General features: G+C 49.4%; 1 protein-coding gene across 2 annotated transcripts; it reads left to right on the top strand.

Moving 5' to 3' along the window:
• Positions 1-4,817: 4,817 nt before the first annotated feature.
• LOC119303052 (VAN3-binding protein-like) lies at positions 4,818-10,846 on the top strand. Of its 2 annotated transcripts, XM_037580136.1 has the most exons (8): positions 4,818-5,266; positions 6,069-6,179; positions 8,666-8,716; positions 9,110-9,500; positions 9,595-9,870; positions 9,964-10,013; positions 10,099-10,156; positions 10,253-10,846. In XM_037580136.1, exons 1-8 carry the CDS (start codon positions 4,982-4,984, stop codon positions 10,459-10,461), a joined length of 1,431 nt encoding a protein of 476 aa, XP_037436033.1. In that variant the 5' UTR covers positions 4,818-4,981; the 3' UTR covers positions 10,462-10,846. The 2 variants fall into 2 exon arrangements, with proteins under 2 accessions (XP_037436033.1, XP_037436034.1); XM_037580137.1 differs by lacking the exon at positions 8,666-8,716 and having other exon boundaries at positions 4,820-5,266.
• The last annotated feature ends 3,957 nt before the right edge of the window (positions 10,847-14,803 follow it).

A 14,803-nucleotide genomic window follows, 5' to 3' on the forward strand; every position in this document is an offset into this window, starting at 1 on the left:
CGCTGACATGGCCCTAAGGCCACCGAAGACGATGCGGACCGGCGGTGGCGCCGATGGAAGGCAGATGAACCCTAGACTCTCTGAAGATTAAATAAAGTTCTCTCCGTCTAGCCTCCGTCCCGATGGTGCGTTTGGTATCGACGGTGGGCGTGCGGAGGTGGGTCTCTGGCGGATCAATCCTTGGTCGATTTGTTCGGATCTGGTCGTAGTTCGTCTACGCTTTTGTGTGTCATTTGGTTGGATCCTTCCGATCGATACTACTCTTCAACAACGGCAGTTGTTGTTCTGGTGCGCTGGTTCTATGGGGCCTTAGCATGACGATTTTCTGACTGTCTACTATAACAAGTTTTGCCGGGCTCAGACGAGGAACGAGCGATGATGGCAGCACACCTTTGGCTCGCTTCAGTGTTCGTAGTCGTCGTTAGGTGGTCTCAAATCTGGATGTATTTTTTTATTATTTCTGATGTTCATGGCACAGATCTGAAGTTTTCCTGAAAAAAAATTAAGTTGATCGCGTAGAGTGCGTACAGATTGGTCCCAAAAGTCCTGCTATTGGTCCACTTGGTGCATCAATCTAACGGATCAACACAAATGACGGACATCTCAACAACAACAACAACAACAAAATACAAAAAATTAATGTTGGGCGATGCGTTAATTGGCCAACATCGCTGCGCGTACGGATGAACTTGGGATGCAGCCGTGTGTGCATGCATGGTGGATTAAATGGGCGTACGTGCGTTTCCCTGTTGACAACTGCACCCGAACCACCACCCTCGATTAGCTACTACTGCTGGCCTCTGCATGAATCTAATTTTACAAAGCACGTTAGAACAAGTATAATAAGATGATGCAGGCGAGCCGTAGGATTTAAAATATTATATTTTTACTGAGTTGAATGAGAGTGCAAAGGAGAAAGTAGAGATGTGGGGTGTAGATTTACAGCCGCTTGTAGCACGGACTCCAAAAACTATGTGAAAGTGTAGGATGGGAATGTTTCAAAAATATTTTGTTGTAATCCACTACCATACATTAGCTATAGATGACATGACACCATATTATAGCCACTGGTCGGCTATATTATTAACCATGCTCTTACTGCCAAACTCAATACTACCCAACATTAGTTGTCAGCCTCTTGTCTCAAGACTCAGGCCTGCGGTACATAATCTCTGTATATAGGTACAGTATCCCCGCGAATTTTGCTATGGAAGGCATGTAGGCTCATCGTTAACGACTTTTAGAGCAAGTACAATAGTAGGTTTATAGCCCGTTTACATGAGAATTTTGCTTATATAGAGAAGAGATACATGAAAAAGCATGGCGAGTAGGCTCTCATGCAAGAGCTTAGCTATATGAGTGCTTCAGGGAAAATTCAATAAATGTGAAGAAAAAGATACAGAGAAGATGAGAAAAAGTACTAATCTTATAGCCAACCTTGTTGCATGAGTGATTATATTGTTGTCTATAGATGATATGGCAACATCTTATAGCCAGCAGTTGACTGTATCATTAACCATGCTCTTAGAGGGGTTTAATTCAGATTAGGCTGGTCGTAATGGTAGTATCATAGATAGTATCATGCATGCCAACTAGGCAATTTTGATAAGGTGTCATAGCATTAAATGAAGAAAGCGAGGATGGAGTATCATATCATGATATCGTATCATAATAAATGTTATGCTACTTTGTGTCATGCGTGGCAATAAATAGAGTACTACATAATAGTAATATATGATACTATGCATTATGGAGGTAGTATCATACACTAGTATCATATGCATGATACTAGCATATAATACTCCCCATTACAACCAGCCTTAGAGTAAGTACAATAAGATGACATAAGCATGCTATAAGGAATAAAATAATATATTCTTACTTAGTTGGAGGAGAGAGAAGAGAAGCGGACTCTTGGTTAGTAGGTTAGTAGCCAGCTGCAACACGAGACCCAAGACGCTTTGTGGGGACGTAACATAAACCAACTATTGACAAACTGGTACTCCCTCCGGTCCTTTTTAGTTCGCATATAAGATTTGTCTGAAGCCAAGCCTCGTAAAGTTGGACCAACTTTATAGAAAAAAATATCAACATTCACAATCTGAAATCAATACCAATAGATGTGTCATGACTTAAAGTTTCATATTGTATAACTTTAGCATGACAGATGTTGATATTTTTTCATATAAATACGGTCAAACTTTGTGAAGTTTGACTTCAGAAAATTCTAATATGCAGAGTAAAAATGGCCGGAGGGAATATATATTTAGGGCATGTTCGGCCTTCCGCCAGCTCCGCGGATCTGCGGAGCGCGTATATCACAGCTCCACCTTTTCAGCCTGCAGCTCCGCCGGCTCCGCGAGCTGACTTGGGAGTGGAGGAATTCCGAACGCTCCCTTACAACTTACTATTGTACATGCCGGATAAGAGGTTGACTGTACATGACATGACATGACAATTTTTTATAGTCGAGACCGTCGGCTGCATTATTAACCATGCTCTTATAGTAGCATAATCCGCCGAGCTGTAGTACACGATCGGGCTCATGATCCAACGAGTTTTGTGAGCAGGTCACCGTAGTCTCCAGCTGGGAGGCACCGGGCCCCGTCCCGGCGTGTCACGCCGCGGCCGTGTGCAGCGACACGCATTTACACCACGCTGCCGTCAGCACGGCACTCGCAACAGTGACCCATGCGCTCGCTGCCATGCTTGCCAGCGCCTCCCATCTTCAGCTGTTCTATAGCGAGAGCTTTGCGCGGGCCTCCGAATTAAACCACGGGCAGGAGCGGACAACAAAAATGGCTGCGAGCTCAAGCAGACGAGGCCATGGCGGGTGACGAGCTGGGCTGGGGGGGTATCCGTCACTCTGCTGGCTCTCCCGTCATCCGGCTCGCCGTTCACTCACGCCGACGTGCGCAGCCGGGTTGCTTCTCGAAGAAAATGCGCGGTGATTAAGGCTCGACCGGCAGGAAAACGGGGAAGCGTTACAGCTTTCCTTTTTGTGCTGATCGAAGGGCGGCGCATCTCTGGTGCAAAGGAGTGCGCTCCCGTGGGATGTGCTATGCGCAGCTGCGCCACTTCAGAGCGTGGGCGTCTACCAAAAGGATGATGCAGCCTTTTTTTTTTTTTTTCGGAAATGACGAATCCATAACGGTTGGGATTTGCTCATGACAAATCACACGTATTTTATGGCAAGTTTAGTTGTCACGAGAATGGCAAATTTAGGTGACAAGAACGGTAATTTTCTAACAAAAAATAAACTAAAGGTGAAATTATCATACTTACCAACTAAACTTGTCATCCCTCGTGTATATAAATTACCACAAAAAACATGCGATTTGCCATCGGGAAATCGCAAACGTCCAGGACTTATCGGCGTCCTTTCGTTTCTGCAGAAGAGGTGCAACAACCTAGACCTAATCTGGCAGCAGGAAGAGGCAGAAATGGACATTTTAAAGAGCAAATGGGAACAAACTCCCTCAAAAGTCAATTTCTAAAATAAAAAAGGCAAATAGGTTTCTAATCCTTAGTCATAGTATGAAATTATTGCTATATTTATTTGATCATAAATAATTCCACTTTAGTGAAAACCACACCTTTTTGTAATCAGTTTAGGTACAAGAAAAACATTAGGCAATCGGGCATAAATTGACCTAAAAAGGAAAATATGATCAAATGCCATAAACATTTTTGTGGCTTCAAATGATCGGAAAAAAATGGCTTTGAAAGAGCAAACCGTTAACACTGAATCAGCCATGTGTGGCCTCACACTTTCGTTTCCTTCTGATCATTTTTAAGGAGAGTCGGCTAAAATTTAAAAACCGGGTTAAAATTCGCGAGGCATTTCTAACACTATGTGTTGGCAACTAGGATACGTAACATCACATTCGGAAGGTGAACAATATATAGCTGAAACTATAAGTGCGCCATAATCGTTATATATTTCCAAATATCAATGACTAGAAAGAAGAAAGGCGCCACCCCATAAATTTATGCTGATATGCATGTTATCTAGAAGACTTTTTGAAACTAATATCTATAAGAACATTCAAACCTTGCAAGATCGATTTCCTACTAACGACAAAAAAAAAACACTGTCCAATCTTGACAATTGGCACACAGCAGTGCGTGAACTATTTCTAGGCAGCCTTGGTATACACCTAACAAATCTTTAAAGCCACGATTGAAGCAATCCGAACAAAGGATATGAAACCAACTGTAGATGGTGGTTCATTCGAGAAGTTTTAATCAGATGTAATAGAGAAAATCTTTTATTTAATAGGTGAAACAAATGTGATTAGGATTGCGTTTGCCTGGCGACCTAGGGCACAATCAAAATAACACCATGGTCACGTGCCCGTATGTGTCATCCTACTAACAACCTAGGGCACGCGCCGGTATGATGGTGGCTTAGTCGGTCAAACTCGTGCAACGTAAAGGTCACAACAATATGCGCGAGCACAAGAGTTGGGATACAAAGTGAAGGACGGAAATGAGTATATATCTTTTTTTCTTCAAAAGAGTATATATCTAATAAAAACCATTTACCATATGTGTCATCTTGGAAGCACCTTCACCTTACCGGCGGTGGAAAAACCTCTGGCCGTCCAAAGCGATCAACAAGTGCACGACCACGGCACGTAGCCACGTCGCAGTACAAGTCTTTTTTCCTTTCACCCGCAGCAACTGGGCCCGGCGCCTCGTGCACCGAAAGCGGAGGGCTCGGCAAAGGGACGCTCGCGCCGCGGTTGGCAATGGCATCTATAAAACCAGCCCAGAAACCACCACCTCCACCTCCCCCGGTGCGCAGCGCACACAGCCGAGCCGCCGCCAGTCACGCGCCCGACTTCGCTCGCTCGCGCGCGCACGCGACGCACGCACGGGACGGAACACACTCGCGCACTCCCACTCCCACTCCACCGCTCCGCTCTCCCTGCCTGGCCCACGGCCGCCGCGCCGCCTGCCTTGCCTGCCCGCCTGCATGGGCGACCACCACCACCCGCGGGCCCGTCCCGCCGCCGGCGACCTGCGCCCGCCGGAGCCGCCGCTCGACCCGCTCGAGTTCCTCTCCCGCTCCTGGAGCGCCTCCGCCGTCGACGTGCCCCGCCCGCGCCCGCCGTCGCCGGCGCCGCTCCTCGCCGCGCCCATCGCCGAGGACCCCGCCTGCTGCGAGCTCGACGACGGCGCCGCCACGGCCGGCAGCTCCTTCTCCTTCGCCTCCGCCGCCACCTCGCAGTTCATCATGGAGCGGATCCTGGCGCAGTCGGTGAGCCCTCCTCCCTCCGCCTCGGCCCTTCCTCCCCTGCCCTCTCCTCTCCTCCCTCTCCGGTCAAAAGAAAAGAGCGTTCTCCGATCGGAGCTGCCCAAACTCACGATCCGTTTGCACAAGAGGGAAAAAGCAAGAAATACCACTAAAAATTTCAGTTTGTAACCGGCGAGTTCCGTTTTGTCTGTGGCATGGCCGCGTCTGATTCCGACCTCTCTCTTTTTGTTTAATAACAGTGCTAAAGCGTGTGCTTTAGTCGTTCTTTATGTGGGATTTCGACGCTCACCAGCATTCGTCCGAGAATTACTACTGTGGAGTACGTTTGTGTGATGAGTTCGTGGTTCCCTCCTTATCTCCTGTGATTCCTGTCAGAGGATTCCCAGCGTACGCCCCAGTACGAAATCCAGCCCCTTCGATGGGAGTTAATGATGATCCTCTTGACCTTCCTCACCGCTCCGGTTCATTCTCTCGTCAAATTCAACCTCTATTTTCTCTTGGTTTTCCTTTTGACCCCATGTTTGGACAAGGAGAAACGGCCAAAGGGGAGATTCTTCTCCTACGAGGGCAATTAGAAGAGGCGTAATTCCGACCCCCTTTTTTTAATCTTTTTAACAACCCTGCTTAGTGAGTGGTCAGGGCAACAGTTTATCATCCATTTCTCAGCTCTTCCGAGAATTGATTTTTCATTTCTTTCTCTTTCGCAGTTTGCAGAAGCAAAAGTAAATAATCCGTACTACTGTTTAGTGTTTATCACTTTTAATTGATCGGTGGAACTGGACATTGATGCAAATTTGTTGTGCAGGAAGTGGCGCCCCTCACAACCGGACGGCTCTCCCACAGCAGCGGCCCGCTCAACGGCGGCGGCTCGCTCACCGACAGCCCGCCGGTCTCGCCGGAGATTGACGACTCGCAGGTTCACTTCTTGTCACCTTTGCTGCTTTCCACTCGTGCTGGCTACCAGTTCCTAGGCGAGGCCCCTGTTCCAAGTGCTCGTGATTTCCAGTGCAGTAGTACTCGCAGTTCTACTAGTACTTGGCCTCAATTTTTAATGCCGAGCAAAGCGCCAGCCTTCTTCAGGCTCTCACTAATTGTGCTCAGTTTCCAGTACCATCTTTGGATGTTCTTGAGCGTTTTAAGTTACAAAGACCAAGGCGCTAGTGGACGAACTGTGTTGATGTGTCAAGTTTTTTAGAGTTTCAGCAAGAAACCAAAAGAGATTGTGCACTAGCAGCCGTGTGCACGACTCATGGTCGTGTGCTTGTTTACCGGGAAAACCATCTTTTCCGCGCTCTACAACTTCAGAAAACCCGAAAAAGTCGATTAAATCATGAAGCTTTTGCGCGGCTTTCTTTTTACTAGTAGTTCCATTGTCCTTGCTAGATTATTTGTCCGGGAAAAAATATCTGTTCACAAAACTTTTCCTTGCATATTGTGTCTAAACTGACGGTTTGCAAGACTATTTCTCTAAAGTTCATCGGCTGCAATTAAACATTTCCATGGCAAAAGATCTCAGCAAAATATCAAAAAAAAATTAGCATTGTATAGGCTCTCACACTCACACTAGAAACCGCAGCTTGGTTGTGCTTGTGGTAAAACAGCCGAGGCCAGAAGAGTCACTTGTTTATGAAAGTAACTATACTATAGGAAGCTGTGGGACACTGAGAGGCTGCCTGGGAGCTGGGACAAAGAGACCAGCCTTGCAGCCTTCCCTGTGCGCCAAATTTTCTGTGGAGAGAGAACAAAAGAAAAAAATGGAACAGGCCCCGTCGCCTTTCTCACATTCCGATAAAACACCTGGCCATAGTAACCCTCGTCTCTTTTTCCCCACATCTTTTGTTTTGCCTAGTCCCTTTCGCGCTCTCTCTCTCTCTCTCGCTGCTACCAAGAGCCTGCGATCTCGGCGCCCATGGCGCAATGTTTTGCCGCGGCCATGTCCTTTTCTCCGTCGCCCCCGCCGACAACTCCTGTTTTCCAGTTTGAAGCCTGTGCCCCTTCACATGCGGGATCATGTACATCTCCATTTTGGATGCACCAGCACCAGCACCAGCACCGGCTGGTTCATGGCTTACCTGTTTGTTTGCTTGTCCCCTCTGCTATGCTGCCCATGAACAAGCCCCACATTTTACAGATTTACATGGAGTGTAATATGCTTTGTTTCATTCACATCCATGTTAGTTGTCGCTGTTTTAGTACAAAGTTGTACTAAAACAGAGACAACTAATATGGAAGGAACGGAGGGAGTAATATACTAGTAGTAGAAAACAACTAGCACGCATGTCTATATGTTTTTCTAGGCATTCTTGGTTTAAAGCATCTTTTTTCACAAATATAAGGATACTGTTGCCCATCTCTCAAAAAATAGTGACCCCTTCCCTCTTTTCTTCCTAGCTCTTGTTCTTCATGCCTTGTTTTCATCTTTCATGTACCTTGTTCTCTTTTCCACTGTAGTACGTAGTTGTTAAGTGTCACTTCAGCGGCGTGCGCACAACAGTTATAATTTGCTTTGTTCCTCCCGTCTGCTTCCTGCCTTATTGTTTCGACGGGATGCATGCAGTACTATCTTACAAGTTTTACTCGGTAATAAGTTTGGGGGCCGGCACAGTATGGTGCTGGAATAATGTGCTTGGATATCCAAAGACAGAGAGATATGTCACTCTGGCAGGCCAGCCTATGCACTGGTTTGTCTGGCTTGGCGAATTATTAGTTTGTAATCTTTAAAGCATCTTTCTTTAAAAAATATATTCCTTTCCTGGGACAGTTTATTAGCTCATGATAAAGCAAATATGAAATGCCTCCAAAGATCCAACTGTTCACCCCTATTTTTGGGATTAAGCACAAAGAAGATAAAAGTCCAGGAATGCCCCACACCCACATGCCCCCAGCCCCAAGAGAGACAAGTCCTACGAGAGGTCAAGGTCAAAGATCTGATTAGGATAGGCAGGCCGTACACAGGGCCACTCTCTGGTCCTCCCAGCCGGGCTAATCACGGTTGTTTAGCCCCCCCTAAACCTGAGACCCCTTCCTGTCGTGGTAAACATTTTTTGCCTGCAAGAATGGATTTTACCGTGTTGCTTGGGGGTGTGCGTTAATGAAGCCCCGATTCCGGGTACCGTCTCAGCCTGGCCTCTGGGCTCTGGTCTGCTGCTGCTTGTGCAAGCGAACACTGTGCGCGCCCAGTCTGCCGATGTCACTCTCCATGCACCCCGTTTCTCTCTCTCTCTCTATCTCTCTGGGTAAAAGGTACTCTAGCAGTAGCAGGCATGCAGTCCTTGCCTTTAAGCTCGGTCTGCTCTGCTCCTGCCTTTTTGGTCCCTAATCGAGTTTTATTCCTCCGGCTTTTCTAATCTGGTGTGTTAGTGATGATGCCTTCTTTTATCTGATCTAGGACCAATGCTGCAGGTTTATTCCACGCCGCTTCATCATTGTGTCCATTTATCCTCTGAGATTATAGTACTACATTGTTTACTGGTGTACATGTAGTATGCGCCAGTATGTGCCACGCTTTTGCTCAATTATCAGACTTACTTATGCCGTACCATGGTTTAACGTTGTGCATACACAGTGTTTTCTGCTGGCCGAGGAGCTTTGAATAATTGTTAGTACTACATATGAGAGAGTTACGGACCCACCCCGGAAATCACTTCAAGGCCCTACCGCAACATTTGCTGTAACGAAATTTTTGCACTTGAAGTAAAATTTTCCTAGCAGTTTAGTCTGTTTGATCTACAGTATTGCCCATAGGAATGCAAAATGATCATTGGACCGAAAGAACAGAGAATTATAAACATCCTTTGGAATGCTCTTTGCTAATTGGAACAATCTCTTGTCAAAAATGTAATGCAGTACTGCAGGGCGGGCACGCCGAAGCCACAGGCGTACCGAGGAGGCAGCAAGACGGTCGGCCGGTGGCTCAAGGACAGGAAGGAGAAGAAGAAAGAGGAGACCCGAGCGCACAACGCGCAGGTCCATGCCGCTGTTTCGGTCGCGGCGGTGGCTGCTGCGGTTGCGGCCGTTGCTGCTGCCACCGCTGCGGCCTCAAGCACCGGCAAGGATGATCGCGCGGCCCGCACCGACATGGCCATGGCCTCCGCGGCGACGCTCGTGGCCGCGCAATGCGTCGAGGCCGCGGAGTCCTTGGGGGCCGAGCGCGAGCATTTGGAGGCGGTTGTTAGCTCGGCGGTGAATGTCAGGACGCCTGGCGACATCGTCACGGTCACAGCTGCTGCTGCTACTGGTTTGTGATTTCCATTCCACCTGATGTGGTGATAACTGATAACTACAGTACTGTATTTCTTAAGCTTGAGGTGGATGATCATTGTTGTGTGCAGCATTGAGAGGTGCAGCCACATTGAGGGCGAGGGCTCTGAAGGAGGTGTGGAACATAGCGGCGGTGATCCCGGTCGAGAAGGGGACGATGGGAGGAGGAGGTGCAGGAGGAGGGCACCATCACAAGCAGATTGTGCAAAAGCAGCAGCATCGCAAGCTGGAGAGCAACGGCAGCAGCATCAGCGATCTTTCGCTAGAGGAGGAGAACAACTTCCTGGGCGTGTGCAGCCAAGAACTTCTTGTTCGCGGCACCGAGCTCCTTAAACGCACGCGGAAAGGTGCTGTCTGGTGATACATTTCCGGTTCATCGATGTGTTAAAAGTGCATGGACATGTACTGACGCTGCTGTTTCATGATCGTTTTATCTGCAGGCGCACTGCATTGGAAGGTCGTATCAGTGTACATCAACCGAATGGGCCTGGTAAATGCCGACGTCCTCGAGTTGTATAGAACCTTTTTTGTGGCAATTCTGGTCTTTTTGCTTAGTTATCATGGCGTGCTTGCAGGTCTCTCTGAAAATGAAGAGCCGGCATGTCGCAGGGACAATCACCAAGAAGAAGAAAGGCGAGTGGCAAGCAATCATGGCAACGACGGTAGCATCATCTCATTGTCCGTCATCCATGGCGCTGATCGAGGTCGGATCCATGTCGCTGCTTGCAGGTGTGGTGATCGACGTGTGCAAGGACGTGGCGGCGTGGCCCGGGCGGCACCTGCTGGAGGACGGCGAGCACCGGCGCTACTTCGGGCTGAGGACGGCGGACCACCGGGTGATCGAGTTCGAGTGCACCAGCCAGAGGGAGTATGAGCTGTGGACCAAGGGCGTGGCCCGCCTCCTCAGCATCGCCGGCGAGCGGAAGCGTCCCCTGTGACTGACTGAGTGGGCTGCCGACGCCGGGCTTTTGGTCGTCCGAACTCCGGAGCCGTCCCATGTGTGCGTTTGTTTGCTAGGCTGTAGATGTGAGGCGAGGGGCAACAGAAGAAAACAGCATGGGCTATGTATGGGGTGTACCTCTTGTCCTGCAAGAGAAATGGACCATCATGCCGTTGCTACTTGTTAGGGCTGGAAGTGAACTGAAGGCTGTGTGTTTATGTGCATGTGGTTGGGTTGGGGTTTCCATCAGCTCATGTGTGAAGAAGAGTGGCTAGAGTGAAGTTCCCCCTTTGCTCTGTTTCCTTTGTGTCTTAAGTTTTGCTTCTCACCTGTGGTGTGTCGGTGGCCTATTATACAGAGAGACATCTAGTGGCGGGAGAAGATCATTGCTTTGTTCCATTTAGGTATGGTAATTTCTGCTTTGTTCCATTTAGGTATGGAAAATCATGGAAGATAGATAGTAATTGGGTTCTTTTGAAGGACATGATTGATCCTTGACAGCGCTCTTAGGCCTCAAGAGGAGTAGAGTGACTAGTGTATAATGGTAGTTGCGGCTGCGGTTTAGAATCTTTGACCGGGAGCAAAAGCTGCTTTTGTCCCTTGAACATCGTCTGCCCCTAGCTCTGAGGTCAGGGGCCCTTACAGTACATGTCTACTGCTAAAGCTGTCGCCTCAAGAATTCCCTGGGTCCCTTCCTTCTCTGCTGCTCTCCCTCCCAGTTTGCAACATGCTTTGCTTTCAACATGCCGGAGGCTGTACTCTCTCATTCTTCCGTTTCAGGAGCTGGGGATCACATTCCCTTCGGCTGCTGCTGCAGTCGATTCAGGATAATAATTTTGTTCAGAGACCCGCGTACTCTGCATCCTTTACTCAGTAATTTCATTTCTCTGAGACTGAAACTATTACCATCTTCCTTTACACGTGAAATCATTCAGAAAACCGGATGCCACGATGTGATTTTCCTTTCCGTTGTCTCGAGATTACCATCTCTCTCGGCTTTGCGGTAGTACGCGGGGACTGCCTGTGCAAGTGCAAGTGCAAGTGCCGTGCCGTATCCAGTGCAAGGCAAGGCGCGGCATTTGGAACCTGGAGGATCGATCCGATGCGGTAAAAGGCGAGGCATCTCTCTAGCCCTAGGTCGCCTCCATTGACAGGGAGAGGGGAAAAGAGTAAGGGCTCAATGATCGCCGGCACCTTGTAGACCTTGGTTGCCGCGACGAGGCGCGAATCTTTGCCGCTTTGGCCTGTGGCGAGAGATGTACTGGGAAAGAAGTGAAACCTGTCATGTAAAGAAGAGCCGGAGCTGAGCTTCTTGTGATCCAGGAGACCGGAAAGACGGGTAGCAACAGGGTTGCGGTGAGTGAAATGACGTGTTTGGAAATTCAATTCTGAAGGGGGGAGAGTCAGGCTGTCCGCTCTTTGTTTGTTTCTTTTTTGTTTGTTTCTTTTTCGTGTTTGCCCAGGGCATTCTGGTCAGGTTTTTCATATGGGCGATCATTGGTGAGTCTGGGTGTGGCTCGACGAAACCAAGGCTGCAGCAGGGAGTCTGAATGTGAGGATATGAGTGACGGAATGTGGACATGTGAAGTAAAGCGGCGACGAATAGTAGTAGCATGCGTCTTGCACTCTTTGGCCGAGTACTGCATGTTACGACTACCTTCTTTCCCCTTTGCCATCATGCATGCTCCAAAACGGGGCCGGTACTCTCTTCTTTGCACAACTGGCTTGATACCGAGTGCCATTGTGCTCCGCGACAGAGACTGCTTCGCATAGGCATCGGAAAATGAAAATCCCATGCGCAAACTGCAATTTTCAGTTCCAGATTCCGGAAAGGAACTTAAAACGTATTTGTATTGTATACTACTACTAGTAGTAGTAAAAATACAGAAACTGAGATGTTCTATGGGACGAAACGTATTCTGTACTGAACTCCTACTTCAACATAAATTACTGGCCGAATATATCTATGATTACGTCAAAATTCAGTTTTATGTTCTAGGCGCGTATCACTTCTGAAACTTATCGAATCATGTGTGAATATGCCAGCGCTACCAAAGAAGTTGAAGGATGGCTCCGACCGGTTCTTCACCACGCTCCCTTCTCCCGCGCTCCCCTCTCATCATTGCGCTCCTCCAATCTCCTTCCACTATCATCACGTCGTTGGGTGGCCTTCCATCTTAGTGATGGTTTTCTCTTGAGAATCAACAAGAGCATTATCTTCATCTAGTTGTTTCAAGAGAGCAACAGAGTGCTTCTTGGTCTCATCTTTGGGCTTGACCACGAACTTGTCAAACTTATTTTCACCTTCCCTTGTGACCTTATCATCTCCCACACAATTCATCAGAATGAGTTACTTGTAATGATAAACTTGATGGGAGGGTTTACCTCTGAGGCCTTGTCCATAAGGCACTTGTGGGTGGTGATGACGTTCTCGTTAGGGGAGTCGAAGAGAGACACCGATGGAGAGGGAGTGGTGGCAATGGCTACAGAGGCCGTTGCAACCGCTTCACCGCTTGTATCTTCATCATCATCATCATCAGAGTAGTACTCTTCTTGTACCACTAACACTTTTTGAGGCTTCTTCCTCGCAAAGTGGTTGTTCTTGCTTGGGTAAGTCCTTGTCTTGGCCTTGCGGATAAGCTTGCCATCATTGTCTCCCCTCTTTGTCGGTGGGAAACGACACCTATGGGGTCACTGGTATCCCTTCTACGGTTGGCGGGCGCGGGGTTGTGCGAAGAGCGGGTCTGGCGGTCAGCACACAAATCGTTTACCCAGGTTCGGGCCGCAGGAACGCGTAAAACCCTAGTCCTGCTTTGATGTGTATTGAGGTGTTCTTGTGTTCTTGAACTAGCTGTAGTGGCTCTCTAGTCCAAAAGATCCGAATCCCTCTCCAGTACACCTCGAGCCTCCTTTTATAGACAAAAAGGGGTTGCCACAGTGGCACACAGGAGGTGAAAAGGTGTACAGGTGCTGAGTCTATCCCCTGGCATCATCGGACAAACGCATTTTATGCGTTGCCGACGTGCCCTTCTTACTTTATTTGGGACGACAAAGAAGCTCGTCCCAGCTGTCGTCGCCTCGCCTGGCTCCGACGCGCGTCCAAGCTGACGAGGCGTTGTAGCGCCACGTTGGCTGGCCGCTGGGCTGGCGCGGTGGTGGAGCCTTCACGAAGTTCTGCATGCCACCACGCAGGTGCTTGCTGAGTTGGTGTAGAGGCCGCGTGCTGCCACGCAGATGCCTGCTCAGCTGGTCAAGCTAGCAGCTGTATGGGAGAGGCGGTGGAGTCTTGGCGGACGCGGGCACGGCTGCGGCCTCGCGGGCATCCTCGGCAAGGTTCTTACCGAGGGCCCGACAAGGGTCTCGCTGCGGCACAGCGGTCGTCCCCGGCAAGGGTCTTGCCAGGGGTCTCGTGGAGCTCCTCGGCAAGGATCTCGCCAAGGGTCGTCGTCTTCTGATTTCCATCTGATCTTGTGTGTCTATGATCTCTACAAAGATCAGCATGTCACCATGGAGGTGCCTCCCGAGCCTTGGTTCCAATATGGCATGGGGACCCCTTGGGCTCAAGGGTGGTACGCTCTATTGGCGTCAGGTAAGTTGCCCAGGCAAGGATCCTGCCGAGGCTGTGGAAGCCACCCCGGCAAGAGTCTTGCCGGGGGAGTCCACCTCACCCTCTTGCTCTCTTTGCGTCTCTGGTCTTGGCGTTGCTTCGACATCCCTCCTCTTCCCTACTTAGTGTGGCCGTGGGCGCGGCTCTGATTGCCCGTGCACAAGTTTAAGGGGTGCAAAACGAGAGCCCCTACTTTTGTACACTGACAGGAGCCCCCGGGCCTGGGCCACACATAAGCGCGACGCGTTGTTGGGCTAGGCCCAGAATGGTGCACGGGCAGGTGGGGCGGATTTTTACCGCAATAATTTCTCGTCTGCTGCGCTTCCCTATGACTCGCGTTGAACGCGCGACGTGGAGGGTCATGCGTGACGTGGGGGTCGTGCATGGGGCGGTTTCCGCACGCATGCATCACATCATGGTAAAGAGGTGGCCCGCGCCTTCCCTGTAAAAAGGAACAACCGCGGGCGCGTTGCTCATTTACCCCCTGTGTCTTCTCCAATCTCGGAACCGCGGTCCCCTCCTTCTTCCTCCTCACGCCTCTGCTCTCGCTCGCCGCCGTTGCGTTTTCACCGCTCTTTCTCCTCCACTTCTCGCAGCCGCCATGGCACTCAAGACCAGGAAGAGCAAAGGAGTGGCCAGGGACGCCGAGGGTCGGAGCTACCGGAGAGCGAATCGACGGCGCGGCGGACGCAGCTCGCCTACTTCCCCTCAACGGTCGACGCGGTCCATCTCC

This window comes from Triticum dicoccoides, chromosome 5A (assembly GCF_002162155.2).
Source record: "Triticum dicoccoides isolate Atlit2015 ecotype Zavitan chromosome 5A, WEW_v2.0, whole genome shotgun sequence".
Lineage (NCBI taxonomy): Eukaryota > Viridiplantae > Streptophyta > Magnoliopsida > Poales > Poaceae > Triticum > Triticum dicoccoides.